This window comes from Podarcis vaucheri (assembly GCF_965113315.1).
Source record: "Podarcis vaucheri genome assembly, chromosome: 3".
In the NCBI taxonomy this organism is placed as follows: domain Eukaryota; kingdom Metazoa; phylum Chordata; class Lepidosauria; order Squamata; family Lacertidae; genus Podarcis; species Podarcis vaucheri.
In genome coordinates, this window is record NC_138761.1 from 74,356,958 (window position 1) to 74,373,766 (window position 16,809).

The following is a 16,809-nucleotide window of genomic DNA, read 5'->3' on the forward strand; positions in this document are numbered from 1 at the left end:
GTAGCACTTTCAGCTTTCCATGCACACAACTGGGAAAGTCATTTTTGGAAAATTGAAAGTGCACCTCAGTGCTGGTAGAACTTCACCAAATCATCCCCCAGGAAAATGCACACACTGTAGTCTCTGACTGGTGTTTTCTCAGCAACCCAAACTAGAACATAAACGCCAACTTTCTGATAAACTGGAGAGTTGGGCTTCCCGCCTAGCCCAATAACTTCCTATTATCTGACTGGGACTACCAACCACAGCTCACAATCAGAGTATCAATGCAGAGGCTGCCAAGTGTTGACACAGAAACTTCTTGGCCTAAGTTAACTCACCGCAATCAGTTTGGGAGTCTTATAGATAGAGCAGGAGTCTCTCTGCTCCGTCCAGCCTTAGCTAAGCAAAAATAGCCATAAATTTATTTATGTCTTTTGGTGCCAGTCTTGAAAGCCAACAGGCAATCCCCAGCTGAGGCAAAAGGCCCATCATCATATTATATACATTTTAACCAGCTAGTTATAGGAGCAATGAAAGCCCAAATAGTATTTCCTCCTTTTGTGCTTCCACCTCACTGGTTACTACCAGTACCACTTGTGTTTACCATTATCATAAGTGAGACTGTCAATTGTTTAATACAGTTAATAATTCTATATATTACTTACATTTTCCCACAAGTTGTATTTAAACACTATTTCATGAATCAATCAAAGCATGCTGCAATTAAACCGTCAGGCCACAAGAGGCCGCCATTATTGAACATAAAATACTGACAAACTTCTTTTTCTATTCAAGACTGAGAGAATCAACAGCACATAGGATTTTGCTGTCATGAAATAATGAAGTGAATCTAAATGTTAGCCTTAAATTATACTTATGGTAATTTCTTAGAGCAATTGGTGCTGATGCAAAATGTATATATTAACATCTGATCTTCAAAAAAGGTATACATTTTATATTTTCAACAGAAAATATCAGGTAGATTTTATTTTATTTTACAAAAAAACGGTTTGCTTTGAAATACTCTTCTATCATTTTCATAGTGTTTTGCAGTGTACAAAGCAGTTAAGAATCTGTGAATTCTCATTTCTGAGCTCAATTAAGATTTCCACAAAACAACCATACATCCATCTCGCCCTTAAAATCCCCACACTTGTTGGTGCTTGTGAGATAAAGACAATTCTCTTAATTATGAGGAGTAATTATCTAACCATCCCATTATGCATATTAAGCTTCTGTAAACCAACTTGGGAAGGCTTTGCTGTGAAAGGTGGCATAGAGTACTTTTAAAGAAACAAGAGTTCTGCTTAAATTTCAATGGTCCCGTGGTAATTTGGTCACAAAATGTTAATATGAAGCAACATTTACAGCCACTGGGCAGTTCTTATGGCTAGAAGTTCCTGTCTAAGTTACTATCAAATTCCAGGAAAGGGGACACAAGGTTAGGGGGGAAAGGGAGGAGGGGAACTAGAGCAGAAGCTTATGTTTGAATTATTTGGTTTTTTAGATCCCATAGGATTTTATACAACTCATATTTATGAGTAGGTCAATTGATTTCATTGGGTCTACTCTGACTTATAACTGTAAGCATGTATCTGAATAACATGGACATAATAAAAATTAAAGGTGCCTATTACGTAGAGCAGTGCTTTTGTCAGTGTGAATACTAGAATTTAAAGAGCATCAATCCACTTACATAAGATTTTAATCCTACATACTTTGATACCATAATTAGGCATTGTCAAATCATATTCACTAAGCACAGCGAAAATGAAATAGAACAATCTGCCTCAAAACTGGAGGGCATGTAAACATCTAGCATTCAAAAGTAATATGGATAAGAAAAAGTGAAAACGTGCCGATAGAGATAAATCAGTTTAGGTGAATGTAAAGAAATTTAACTGCAACAGTAATTCTGCAAAGTGACAAATTATTTGAGTATACCTGCAAATTTAACAATTATCACTCAGTGCGAGGCACAGTCTCATCAATTATGAAGAACGGTAGATGCAAACCCTTTGCAAGCAAGTATTCACTTGGGGACGAAAACTAATTTCCAGCCTTGCTGCCATACAAAATGAGCAGAATGAAAGCAAATTTGGAAAAGCTCAATACGTTTTTGCAGCCCATGAAATCCGTTATACAAAATATTTTAGTATGAAGGGACATAAATCAGCTTAGGATGAAAATGAAGTATATCTGCCTCCTTCCACCAACCTGCCCTTTTCCTATTAAATTTCAAGCGCCCTATGTTTGGCATCCCAGTCTGCATCCATTCCTCACTGCCTTTCAATCTCTTTCCTTTTGTTTGGTCTTTCCAATATACCGTAGAATATGCAGACTTGGATTAAGTCCAGGACACAAGCTGTTTTCCAATAGCTACATTCTAAACTGTTAGAAGTGGTTATCAAATTACTTTCTCAGGCTCAGTGTTAAAGAAACTTTAGCTGATAATATTACTCTGAAATATTACTACGAAACATATTGTAATAAACTCAAGTGTACTCAAGCATTAATTCCATCTTATTTTAGAAAAGTGATAACATAGCAACAGCTGGCACAATCGGGTAATCGTTTGGTGGAGGAGAAATTGGGTACAAATTAATTAGACTTTTTTTTACTCCTGGCCTCTTGGAACTGGCAGATTCTTCTGCAGCAACAATTGCATGCATACAGTCCTGATCAATCTTAAGCAGAGCATATGCACTGGCAAGAAAGGCAAAAAGTAGAACTAGTGGCTGATAACCATTGGGGAATTAAGTATCACTGACACCTACTTGAATGGAGACAAAATGAGCATCTCACTAAAGTTAATAGGCCCAAGAACATTAAAAAAAACATTGCCTGGGAAATCATTACAATCATCTAACAAGGGCTCAGAATCCATGTTTTAGGGAATGTAGCAAAAAGTCTGCATCCAAATACCCTAGCCACCTTTTTGTTTGTTTTTTGTTTGGAAGCTTCATTAGTTGTCATTATTGTTAAACAAAATAATGTTCCTATAAACAATGCAAACAAATCTAGCTTCAATCTTTGAGAAAGAGGTACAAGAGGCTTAAAATACAGCCTGGACAAGAATGATAGTTTTGACCCTGGGTCCTGTATGTTTAGATCCATAAAGAGTATTTGGAGAGGGGCAGCGATTTGCTGTTGTCAGGCAAAGGGGCATAGGAAGTATTCCTTAATTTTGTAAACAGTTGTCTACCAATTTTTAAACATTTTACAATTTACAACAGCAGGAAGCACAAAGTTTGGTGCTACGATTCCTAACACCAATTCAAGAGGAAACCATTTGATCCTTTGGTAGATTAGGAACTAGTTTTCCTTACTGCATCAGGGGATAAAGCTAAAAACACTTGCCAAGGGGAGAAGCAAGCCAGTGTCTTTTTAGGAAGCTGGCAGTTGAACCAGGAATAAAGAAATACAATAAAATCTAATGAAGATGAAAATTAAGCATACATACACACACATATTTGGGTCGCTTCATTCAAAATCCCTGGGGGAAAATAGTAATATTATTATTGGTGTTGAGTAAAAGACCCCTGGGTGGTTAAGTCCAGTCAAATTTGACTATGGGGTGCAGCACTCACCTCCACTTTCAGGTCGTGGGAGCCAGTGTTTGTTCACAGAGAGCTTTTCGGGTCATGTGGCCAGCATGACTAAACCGCTTCTGGAGCAATGGGGCACCATGACGGAAACCAGAGCACACGGAAATGCTGTTTACCTTCCCACCACAATGGTACCTATTTATCTACTCACGCTGGTATGCTTTCAAACTGCTGGGTGGTAACATTATTTGAAAGATTTGTTTCATTTATAACTATCAGTAACTGGAGAGTTACTAAGGATTCCAAATAGTAGCGTATTTTACAGGAGGAATTTGAACACTGTTATCATCTTTAATATGTAAAATCATTTTTTTGCCATGTAGTTGAAAAATAATGTTTTTATTTGGCCTCTAGCATATCTTAATTTTTGAGCTAATTTTTCAGCAATAGCTATGGACCAGATTTAACTATACCATAAATCCTTATTTAATCCTTCTTAAATATATCCATTTTCTTGTGATAACCATCATGACAACTAACAATGGTATAGTGCCATGAAGCTACCCTCCTGACAGTGATACCACCTTCACCAGGGACACGGGGAAGGGCAGTGAGGTCAGTGAGGTCAGTGCTGTGTTGGTGCACTGCTGGACCCAAGATGGCCCTTCTGCATCCAGGGCCATCCTGCACCCTTGCACCACCCCAGTAGGCAACAGTGATGCTGATGCCAGTAGCATGGCTCCATGACAGCACTGCAGCACACCAGCTGCTCCCACTTTTAAACCTTTTGTGTGAAAATACCTGAAGATAAATAAAATACTGACCATTGATTGCTGCAATGAGGTGAAGGCAAAATGTCTGTCATTTGTGGATATACTTCTTCCCCTTCTATCTTATTTTGATGCTCTTTATATGTTAATGGAACACACTTATCCTTAAAGGTCAACTGGACAGTCAGGTTTTGACTTTCATCTCTAGTTCCAGAACTATCACACGTGGTAGGAGGGTCTTCAAAATTCAGTGTCTTACCTGTTTTAACAAAATGGTTAAAGTGTTCTTATAAAGGAAACATACAGAAAGATGTCCTTAAAAGGACAGCTAGTCTTCTGAAATATTATTATTCGCATTGTAATAACTGTCCTTGCTAGCTGGCATTAACTAAAATAAGAGAAATCTGTATAAAAGGAACTGATGCAGGCTGGTATTCTTTCCATCAAAGATTTTTCTAAAGACACATGAACTCCTAATGACATCTTTATTCATAAGAGCTCAACCTTTCTACTGTATAGAAACTTTTATTCCTAAACTAAGTGAAAATGTTTTATATACTGCAGCATCAGTAGTAAGATAAGGTTAAAGAAGCACACTCAAATTTAATGGTTTTTTCCAAAGCAGTCTCTCTCTAACTTTCTTCCCAAAGGACAAAGCAGTGAAAATATGCTTTCGTCATGGATGCTTTAGCTGAAATAATATTTCTGCACTACAAGGAGGTTGGACTAGATGACCCTCAGGATCCGTTCTAACTCTTCAATTCTATGATCCCACCCCCTTGATTGAGAAGTAATCCCCTCTATCTTCTTAAATAGTATAGAAATCAAGAACTACATATTGTATCCATCTGTATATAGATGGATGTGCTCCAAGCTAACTATCTGGCATTTCAACCCAACCCAAATCCAACTAAATCTTGCCCCCCCCCCACAAGGGATCAGATTTTTTTAAAAAAAGAAACTATTCCAGAGTTTGATGTATCTTCACTGCAGTTGTCTGGATCCTTGGTTAGTTCTATTGGTGAAATGGGAGGAAGGTGACTTTTGGCAATTCTCCACCCCCCTGCAGCCCCTTGCATCCCCTGAAAGTCTCTGGAGGGCTCAGGGACTGTCTGGAACGGTGTGGTGGGGCTACAGGAGGAATTGGTGAAGAACGGTCCTCCCTCCTTTTGATTGTGGGTTCCTTCACTGGACTGAAAGTCTTCCATAGATGGAAGGAACCCATCCATTTGTAGAAGGTTAATTTATGGACTAACTACACGAGAGGATAGCGCCATGATAGTATTCATAACATTGTTTTGTTAAAATTAAATACCAAGCACATGGGGTGGTGAGGAGGATAGTCAACAGAACAGCAAGCGGGGAGGGGGAAGCATGGCTTTCTAAATAGCTCAGTTGGTTAGAGAGGGGTGCTGATAACACCAAGGTTGCAGGTTCGATCCCCAATGGGACAGCTGCATATTCCTGCATTGCAGGAAGTTGGACTAGATGACCCTCAAGGTCCCTTCCTACTCTCCAATTCTATGATTTAAGCCTTCCCTGCCAGCCACAATCTCATTAAAAGTCACACAAACACAGCCAAACTTAGTAACTAGAGGCCCCCCTCCCCAAAATGCTAACTGCCCAAGCATTTATGTTTTGGGAATGTGTGAGTTTTAATGAGAAACCTCCCCTCTCCCATGCTGTGAAGCCAATAACTACTGCAGCTCCCCCAGCCTGGCATTTCATTGTAAAAACAACACTATTTCTGATCACATCATTAGCATCTTGCATAGTTTGGCCCTTAGGATCCACACCAATGTATGAAAAGACATTTCACTTGGGATGAACTGCAAACTAAATCACTGGACTTTAAGACAAGGGCCATAGTTCAGAAACAGAGCATCTGAAATGCATGTGGGAGGTTTCAAGTTCAATCACTTGGCATCTCCAGGAAGGGGAGGGAGAGAACCCTGCCTGAAATCCTGGAGAGACAATATAGAGCTAGATGGATCAGTGGTTTGAGTCAGTATAAGGCAGCTTCCTAGGTTCCTATGACCGCAAGCTAGGGCTGCTGGAGCAGAAAATGTTCTGCATCAGCAGTGAGTTGGACTAGGGGACCTTTGAGATGCCTTCAAACTCTATGACTCTATGAAATCCAATTGTTCAGTTAGGCTGACTTTAATATATTTTATAATCTGAGTTCTTACAAAAGCTTGGTAAAAAGGATTAAATAGAAACATTCTTACTCTCATTGGGAAGTAGTATTTTATCTGGGAGAAGGTTTCCATGAGATGCGGTTCTAAACAAACGGGCACGAGCATTGCTGATTCTCCTAATTTCCTCTGAATCTATTGGTGATTTAGGAGGTGAAATATGATGCTCCTCATTATTCCTGGGTGATGACAGCAGCTTTGGCTTCTGTTACAAGAAAAGATCTAATTCAACATACAGCCACTTGTAAGAATCAGAAGATGGATGTTATTAATATTATGGGTCTTGCCATAATCTATTTATTGACAAATTTCTTCTCATAATAGTTTTCCCTGAGCAAGAAGTTCCACTAAACTTAAGCCAGTCTGTTTACTACTTCATCTTATCTTCCTGGTAAATAATAGGAGCTGACTCTGAGGTCTTAAGTGAATTCACAAAGGAACAAATACTCCGAAGGGTATTCTTGTTACAGATCACTGTAGTGAAATTCCACAAAACTTATTTACACACATTTCCAAAGATGGTTTTGGAAAGAAGGGGGGTGGGGGAAGCAAGACATGGATGCTTCAGTATCAGCCTTTGTAATTTTACTTCCAATGGATAGGACCAGGGATATGCCACAGTTCCACGAGACTGCAAAAAAAGCACCGAATGTGGTAGTGAGCACAAATTCACTTTCCTGATAATCTAATTGTAAAAAGCAAGTTCCTCCTGTGCTGTGTAAGAAATGCTTGCAGAGACCTAAGGAGCCAGAGAGGCAGCTGAAAAATACTTAAGTGATGGAAAGTGGCCTTAAGTGTCAATCTGCATTAAGTTTGCAGAATGTAGTCTTTCTTGGCACATAATTTTAATGGAGCACAGAATACACAAAGCCCTGCTAAAAGATAATACATACATGGTCCAGTGGGCTTAGACGTGCACAAGAGACAGGCCTTGATTCAACCCATTCAAAGCTGGAAGCATGGAGACTGGAATGAAAAACAGAACATATTAATTAAATGTGTAGATAACATGTTTTTCTCCACAAAGTACTTTCTATGTGCATACTAATGGAGTGAAAATTCTACCTCTGCCAAATTGCTTTACTGAAAATCGCTTTTTGGAATGCAAAACAAAACACAGGTTAGAGAAGATGTAAAGAAAATAAAGGGGCTAGTTATATGCCATGGTGCCTATTGTACTTACTCAATGGCACAAGCAATAACGCTGCCTTATTCCTAGTCATCCCTCTATGCTGGCTACTGAGCAGCTGTAATGGCAATCCATATTGTGATAGTGCTTCTCTTTTAGAAGCAATTCCTTTGGGAATGTCAAAATCAACAAGAGCAGGAGATGACACATCCAGAAAGCAAATGAGAGGTGCTTCAGCTTCCTACACATTAAACCTAATAATAGTTTTGGGTTGACAGTGAATACTTCTTTTCCTTTTAAAAGTTGTCAGAAACACTTCAGTTATTTCTAGCCAAACTTCTTATCAGCTACATCCATACAGAGGAAGCATGTACTCCCTACCAAAATAGATGGACAATTTTATACCTGCATTTTTATACTTCTCTAATTCACCTGAATCAATATTGGTGACAGACACTTATATTTTATCCCCCATTCACATGGAATACAGGGTTATAGCCATTCCCTCCAAAACCCCATACCTAAAAGCAGAAGGTGGTCTATTTTCAGGTGTTCTTGAAGACGCAGATCCAAAAAGCTTCCTTTGCTCCTCCCTTGGTGTGAACGGTCTTTGGGTTCTTAAAATCCTTAGTGTATTTCGTGCTTCATTTATTATCTCAGCACTGGTCTTCTGGACAGCTAATGGGGGCTTATAGAAACCTTCCGAATATTCTACATTTTTGTTCTTTGTGGGCTTCATTTTTCTGATAGAAATGAGTTTGCAGTAAGTACTCCAACACTGTGCAGAAGAGATAGGAAATATAAAACTTCTAGAAACTTGATTGCAATGTCAGTATTTCAAGGTTCAGATCACACTCTGATGAACATCTAATCCCTGTGTTTCCCACTGCATTGGTCATTAGTTCATGCTGCTCAGCCATCTGTCTGCACCACAGATTAGCATGGTCAGTCTAGTCTGCATGGCAGCAGAAGCTATTCTGCTGTGGGATTCTCCAGTGCTGCTTTGTTTCTGCTATTATTGATATATTTGTGTTACTTTCTGATACAATTAAAGTAATCAGCAGCACATGCAAGTGCAAATGCACCCTTAAGGCATCAAGACCATTACGAAATACAGTGGTACCTCGGGTTACATGCGCTTCAGGTTACAGACTCCGCTAACCCAGAAATATTACTTCGGGTTAAGAACTTTGCTTCAGGATGAGAGCAGAAATTGTGCTCCGGCAGCGCCACGGCAGCGGAAGGCCCCATTAGCTAAAGTGGTGCTTCAGGTTAAGAACAGTTTCAGGTTAAGAACGGACCTCCGGAACGAATTAAGTTCTTAACCCGAGGTACCACTGTAAAACATTATTTCAATCTCTAAATTCACAGAACCTATGCACAGCATAGTCTTGTCCATCAGATATGGCTGCTTTAAATAAATGCCTTAAAAATAATAAATTATTGCTTTCAGAATCTAAAATATTTATTTGCAGTGTTATATGTGGCCCATGGTAAGATGTAAGATGAGCTTAATACACACATGAAGGTAACACTTATGTGATGTTGAAGAGGGCATTTTGTCTACAGTGTATTGTTTATATAGGATGACAAGCTGGATATTTTTTGTCTTTTCAGTGCATTTCTGTAGTAAGGTTTACTGAACATTTTCTTCTTGTTCAGCAAAAAAATCCCCTTGGGGTGTTATTGGGAGCTACTGGTATGCATGTGTGTGGGGTTGTTTTAACAGAGTAGAAGAGCAGTATTTAAACTCTATGGTCTCCTGGAGGACTTCCAACATACATTTAAGGCCATTTTGGAAAGTGTCCTGGATATTCCATCTGAACTATGTCAGAGTATCTCCTGTGTGATTTTCTAACTTCCGTCAGTATATAATTTATAACTTTACATTTTACAACTTCTACCTGCATTATGCATGTGGTAGCTGCATTAAAGGTAAAGGTAAAGGTACCCCTGCCCGAACGGGCCAGTCTTGACAGACTCTGGGGTTTGTGCGCCCATCTCACATCTATAGGCCGGGGGCCAGCGCTGTCCGGAGACACTTCCGGGTCACGTGGCCAGCGTGACAAAGCTGCATCTGGCGAGCCAGCGCAGCACACGGAATGCCGTTTACCTTCCCGCTGGTAAGCGGTCCCTATTTATCTACTTGCACCCGGGGGTGCTTTCGAACTGCTAGGTTGGCAGGCGCTGGGACCGAGCAGCGGGAGCGCACCCCGCCGCGGGGATTCGAACCGCCGACCTTTCGATCGGCAAGCCCTAGGCGCTGAGGCTTTTACCCACAGCGCCACCCGCGTCCTGGTAGCTGCATTACTGGGGGACAAAGGCAGGCCAGACACACTCAGCTGATGGGCCAGGTGGTTGTGATCCCACTTTCCCACAACTTTAGAGCTGATGTGGATTAGCCCATTCAAAGATGCAGCTTTTGGAACCTGGGAGAGAAAGGCACTCTCAGATAACTCAAGCTTCCTTGCAGTACTGAAGTGCCAATGATTATTATCCTACTGCTTTATTATTAATGGCAAAGAAACAATGGAGAAGTACAGTGAGCACAGAACATCACTTACCAGCGGGAAGGAAGTCACACAAACATATGCACAAAAGATACTCACCAAAGGATTCACTGCTATGCACTTTCAGGGCCAAACACAACAGTTTCCTGACTCCATAGAAAACTTCATTAAATAACCATATAAACACCCACAAGCTGAAGATGTGGTAAATACTACAATGATGATATCACAGCAGGATCTGAATGATAAAAAGAAAACATTTACTGTCAAAACAAACAAGGCAAGTTATCAGTGCTATCTAGGGATTGTTCTAATAGAAAATGTAAACCGAAACTACAGCCAAAAAGAACAAACACTAATATCCTACACAAGACAGATCATCAACTTAAAAAATGCAAGCTCCAGACACTCCATATCTCAATGAAAGATTTCTTCCACATTTATGCAGCTTAAGGCAACCTGCCAACTCAATTTCTTTGTAGATAACCAACAAAAATCTAACCAGAATATTTATTGTTAATTTGTTGCCTCCGCTGCATACAAAGGCATGGCAGTTTGACTTCTAGAAAAAACTTCTCAGGACTTTGCGTACTGTGCTTCTTTCCAAACCACTTCTTTTTAAGCACAAACTCCACAGCTATTAAAAAGGTAAAGGTAAAGGTACCCCTGCCCATACGGGCCAGTCTTGCCAGACTCTAGGGTTGTGCGCCCATCTCACTCAAGAGGCCGGGGGCCAGCGCTGTCCGAAGACACTTCCGGGTCACGTGGCCAGCGTGACATCGCTGCTCTGGCGAACCAGAGCCGCACACGGAAACGCCGTTTACCTTCCCGCTTGTAAGCGGTCCCTATTTATCTACTTGCACCCGGGGGTGCTTTCGAACTGCTAGGTTGGCAGGCGCTGGGACCGAACGACGGGAGCGCACCCCGCCGCAGGGATTCGAACCGCCGACCTTTCGATCGGCAAGCCCTAGGCGCTGAGGCTTTTACCCACAGCGCCACCTGCGTCTTTCCAAACCACTTCTTTTTAAGCACAAACTCCACAGCTATTACAGTATTACATTCTTTCAAGGAATCCAAGCTTCTTACTGAACAGTAACTGGGACCCACTTCACACATGCATATACACACTTGATTTCTCTGTACTTCTTTAATTTACACTGGGTGACTAGCAGGTGAATGCAGGTTTCTCAAAGAGGTTGGTCTGCTATTATGGCTTTTCTCACTTAGAAATCATTTTAAAAGCTTTTGAGAAACCTTCAACGGAATAGGCTGAAAACAACTGCTCTAAGGTATGCCAATTGGCCTCTGAAATTCAACATGCGGAAAATGCAGCTGGGAAACTACACATTCATTGAACGCTGAGCAAGCTGGAGGGATTTACTGGCAAGAAGAACTCCCTGCCAGACCTTTTCATAACCATAGGCTGTGCCAACAAAGTTTTAAGTCTTTTCAGTTTTTAAGTGTTAAGTTCTTATTTCAGTAGTTACATGGACTTTTCTATAGCGGTTAGATGTATGTATGTATGTATGTATGTATGTGGAAATACAATTCAGTATATGGTAACCCAGTTCACACATCAACCATGGCTCAGGATGTGGGCTCATGAAGTGAAGATCACGGCTGCTGTACTCCTCATCCAATCCTGCTGCTGCTGTGCTATCTGAGGCTAAGCTATGGTTTGGTTTTGGGCTCATCCATACTGTCATTTGATGTGGATAGTAAACTTCACATACTTCCATTAATTGTTAGATATCTCACCAAACTACAATATCCAGGGTTTCTTTGAGGAAGTCATGAGAGTTAAAATGATGAGTGAACTATACAAATTTTTAGAGTAGATTAACAAACAAACCAATTTTCTAATCTGGAAAATTGCATCAGATACGTATATTTTTTGTGAGTTGTTTTTGTTTATGTTTCTTTTTTGTTTCTTCTCTTCTATCACAAACTCCAAGCTGGAGTCATGATTTTGGCTTGTAAGTACTAACAGTAGGTTATATTTTAATTAAATAAGTGCTATAATCAAATGATAAATTAAATTTGTGACAGGAATATAAACAGAAACAAAATCTTTCAGTTTCAATTTCTATTATACTCCCTGTTGCACTGTGAAGTTTTAGAACATCTTAACAATTCCTATGTCGCTGGTCTCAGTCTTTGAAGAAGGAGTCATTTCCTTCTACTTTAAAATCCTTACATTTTGCTCTAGAGATATACCATTTATTGGATTTTAATATTTGCTCTCTTTTAATTAAGTAACTGGCAACCTGGGAGACATGAATACATTCTGTACTGCAGCAGAAGCATAGCCCATGACAGGTTCTAATTAAGTTTCAATCAAATCTCCTTTCGATCTTTAATTGTCTGCCTTGCAAGTACATTTATGATGGAGGCGTTGATTGCAGAGCCATAGTCAAGCCTGCAAACAGAATTTTATTAAAAAAAATAAATTCCTGTCTCCTCACTTACCACATTTTGACCAACTCTGCTCATAATGAAAAAGTTATGATTTATTCTTAGGATATGGCATAATTCCCTCAAAAATAATAAAACACACATTATTAAAAACATGCTCCTTCAGTATTTGTGTTTTATGTTTTATTTGAATAATGAAGGAGCCACATATCCTTAATCTGAATGGCATTCCTACACTGGAAGAGCCATCATGTCTTTGAAAAAAAAACTAATCTGAATTCTGAGAAGAAAAATAAAAGTTAGCAGCACATCAGAGCTGCTTTCCCCCCCAGTGATTCGAAAAGATTAAAAACTCACAAAGAATCGTGCTGATCAGGTCTCAGGAAGGGAATTCAGGAGAGGAAGGAGGAAATTTGTTTTTCTTCTGTTGAAGCCCCCCTAAGGCCGTTGCCGGAGGCATACCTAGGCCCCCTTGTACCCTAGGCAAGGAGCTAATAGTGCTGCCAGCTGGCCAGAAAGGCGGCCCTACAGGCCTGCTATGATGGAGTCAGAGTGCAAGGGTGTGATTTCTACGCCCCCCCCCCTTGACCTGGGCCCTTGGCAGGGCCAACCTTACCAATACCTAGGTTCACCCCTGGCTATCACTGTCTATATAGCACTAGAGGATTTAGGTTTAAGGCTGCCCCCCTGCCTTGATTTATTCTCAACTCTCTTTTTTTAACAGCAGGGGTGAGGATGCTGGGAAATGTTAGGCGTGTCCCTTTCCCCTTTCTTTCATTCTGAAACATACCAGTATAGTCCAAGGAAGGGAGTTTATTTTAACTCTAAAAGCATACACCACCACCCAATTCTAATCTCCCCACCCTCCAGAATACTTACTTTTGATATATTTTAGTGTTTTAGTGTATGCCACTCTAATACCCTTACCCTTAGGGAGAGAGGGATATAAATGGTTTTAAACAAATAAGTTAATAAATAACTATAAACTGCTATTGAGCATGCCCATTTCTCCTCCTCCTTCTTCTACAAATGGATACAATTGCATTCCTATATCTTGAAAGCAAACATGTGCTTGTTGCACTGTATTTGGAGTGTGTGTTTTAGATTATTACAAACTTCTATATACATTTTTTAAAAATTTGGTTACCCAAGCTAAATGAACAGGCACTCAGTTGCCTAAGTTCACAATAAGTTAGGGACCAATTTAAGATAGCCAAACTACTAAAAAAATTATAAGATCATCCTTTTGTCTTCATTTGTCACAGTTTTCCAAACTCTTTTAAATAACAGTTTTCAGGCCTGGTGTAACTTGAGCTATTCAGATTATTCCTGAACCAATCATTGATACTTCAAAGGAATCAGAAGAATCAGTGCAGCTGGCACAACTTCCCCACCACAGTTGTTTTAAATGAATTTAAATGAATTTACTAGCTGGGGCTTTTCACAACCACCACCCCTGCCTTACACACACAAAACACTTCCTGAGCAGAAGCAGCCATATACACATAGGTTAGATAGTGTGGGATAACTTCAATATAGCTATAACAGGAACTCAGCTGCAAATAAATACCACGTGATTTAAATAGCTGGCTTTACAATTACTCCTGTTTCTGACCGACACAGCAGCCTTATGCATATTATATTTTTGCACAGGCAAAATGTAGGACATTTATGTATTTGCTATTCACAACAACTCACACAACAAGCTGATTCTAGAGAGAACCGAGTTGGTACCAGCGTGGTTCTTCTTGTCCGTAAGGCTACATTTTCTACATATTTACCTATTTAACTTTCAGTATCTTCTAGGAATAGATGCATTTCTAACCACCACCACCAAACCTCAATCCCAATCCAAGGCTTGAGTGCAGGTGGGCACCCATGATGCCATCCGCCAAGAGGGTTGGCAGCCCACGAAAAGTCCAGTAACTCACACAGACAGACGGACGGAGGTATATAGAGGGAGAATTTAGGCAGTCAGGCCAGGAAGTCCTTAGCAGTTCCTGCTCCAGGCGGCATCCTGTTCCCTGGGAACCGAGCAGGTAGCCTCGGTCACCATAGCAACCGCGCGCGCGCGCGCGCAGAAGCCCTACTTAGCTGTCCCCTTCCTCCGACCCTCCACACCTTGGGCTCCCCGTGTCCTCCAAGCTACTGAAGGGAAGAAATGTATCCGAGATCCTGCGAGGAAAGGCCGGTCGCCGCGGCAGCCGCTGCTGCTTTTTCTGCTCCCGTCGCAGCCGGTGCACCGTAAGAGTGGGCAGCGGGCGCCTCCGTCGTCGGTACTGGGCATGCTCGGAAGAACGGCGCATGCTCTATAGCAGCGGTCGAAGCCTTTGCCCTTATCCCCCCTCGAGCTACTTCCGCGTTGTCGTTTTTTTAATACGGCAACCTGTCCCGAAATGTTGGCGGGCGAGCAGGCGGGAAAGGCGGGGCTGTTCTGCCGCAAAAACGACATCGTAGTATTCGTCCATGCTAACTGTGCTAGGTGGGAAGTCATTTATTAGCGCTCAAGTTTAAATAGGCCTAATGGACCTAAATAGGACCTAATAGTCAGGGGTCCCTTTACCTTTAAATAGGCACCACATTGCCGCTGGTTCTGCTGAAGTGTTCTCTGGCAGCATAGTTACTCTGCCCGGTATCCGGTTACAAAGTCAGCTCTGTGCCCACGCCTTACATCAGTTCACTAGGGGTTTCCACAGCGATGCCTTGACCGGCGCAACAGACTTTAGCCCCATCTTAATTGCACTAGTTTGTTTTTATTCCTTGCTCACTATAACTGCAACACCCTTATATGTAACATCACGACTACTTTTTCTACCTGTGTGTCGTCTCTAAGATTTATATGTTACATTATTGCTTCATTTATATATATTTATGTCAGCAACCCTGTCACTCATAATATAATATAATATGTATGTAGATCAACATGGTTTCAAAGATTTAGGGTGTGGATTAGATTATTTTTTGAGGTCCCTTCCATCTCTGCAATTCTATTATTTAGGCTATTATATTATATTATATTATATTATATTATCAGCAGCTGCAGATCTGGCAAGGGCTCTAGATCATTAGTGGGCTTGCTAAAAGAAAAGGGGTACTTCAAGATGGGCATTTATTGCAGAACCTGTGCTTCTAGACAGGGTTTTGGTTCTAGATTGTGCTAGAGTAGGTAGGGCTTTGGTATAATCCAGCAGAACTCAGTTTACATTCTTATAAGCAGACAATGGATAGGATTACATTGCAAATTCCAATGAGCTCAGTAGGACTTCTTAGTAAAATTGTGCTGTACAAGACTTTCCTGCCCTATTTTGACCAGCTTTTAGTCTAAGTAATGCAGAAAATTAATCAAGCTCACTTTGTTTTGACTTTTCTCCCCAAACAACTCCATTTAGCAATGGTCCTTTCTGGGCCCCTTGCTTTGTATTTCTATTTGCTTTTCTTCCACAGTCAGATTCCAAAACATATAAAAGCTGAGGCATTTATAAAGAGGTTCCATTATGACCTTACTGACATTTATTTCATACATGTAAAGACCTAAGGCAAGTGTGCCTGTCATGCTCACCAGAAGATCCCAAAAAGCCCTTTGGAGTCCATCAGTGTCCATAAGCATCTGAGTGTGAATCACATTAATAGACCTCCCATGCATTCAGAGGGGAAAGGCAAGTCTAGATTTCAACCGGAAGTGGTTCAATCATAATAATGCAAAATCCCCCATTTTCAGATTACTAGCTTCCTGTGTGGCCAAGAAACAACTATCAGGTGTATCTTGCTTTATGTGTTGGGCTAAAGACATGTTGGAATAGCTCAGGATTGTAATGGCGCCCATAAAGACCAGAGCCATCAAGGACCTGGTGACCTTAGCATGAAAACTAGGTTCCCCCCAGCGCAGAACAACCATCCTGGGAATCTTCAACACCTTATCCAATACTGCCTCTGTCAGGTGATTCACCAGCAGAATTTTTAACCTGTCCTGGTCACTCAACACAAGATACATATACTCCATACTGCACTCAAACAGACAAGAAGCCTGAAGACAGTGAGACTTCAGAAACCCTCCATCGCCGCCGCCAGTTCTGACTCTATTCTGGTACTGAACTGAGCACTTAAGTAGGAGGGCATAACTAGGAGAAACTATGCCCTCAGCTCGTCAAGCCACCTTTCAGTTATACAAGCCAGGTCAGCCTTTTTATCCATCATGGAATCATGGGTGAATGAGATTTTGTTAGGAACTGACTTTGCATTTAATAGCAGCACCAGCAGACT

The 16,809-nt window shown here is 40.9% G+C and overlaps 2 protein-coding genes across 2 annotated transcripts in view; both read right to left on the reverse strand.

Moving 5' to 3' along the window:
- Positions 1–10,009, reverse strand: part of ARMC2 (armadillo repeat containing 2) — a 33,962-nt gene extending 23,953 nt beyond the window's left edge. Inside the window, exons 1-6 of the mRNA XM_082216624.1 lie at positions 9,921–10,009; positions 9,529–9,542; positions 8,146–8,402; positions 7,389–7,461; positions 6,529–6,700; positions 4,355–4,559 (exon numbers count right to left, since the gene is read on the reverse strand). Of these exons, the coding sequence (XP_082072750.1) occupies positions 4,355–4,559; positions 6,529–6,700; positions 7,389–7,461; positions 8,146–8,402; positions 9,529–9,534 (713 nt within the window). The 5' untranslated portion in view covers positions 9,535–9,542; positions 9,921–10,009. The remainder of the gene's footprint in view (positions 1–4,354; positions 4,560–6,528; positions 6,701–7,388; positions 7,462–8,145; positions 8,403–9,528; positions 9,543–9,920) is intronic.
- Positions 10,010–10,233: 224 nt separating this feature from the next.
- LOC309528991 (uncharacterized protein) overlaps positions 10,234–16,809 on the reverse strand; it is a 56,269-nt gene continuing 49,693 nt past the window's right edge. Inside the window, exon 7 of the mRNA XM_082216706.1 lies at positions 10,234–10,372. Coding sequence (XP_082072832.1) covers positions 10,361–10,372 — 12 coding nt within the window. The 3' untranslated portion in view covers positions 10,234–10,360. The remainder of the gene's footprint in view (positions 10,373–16,809) is intronic.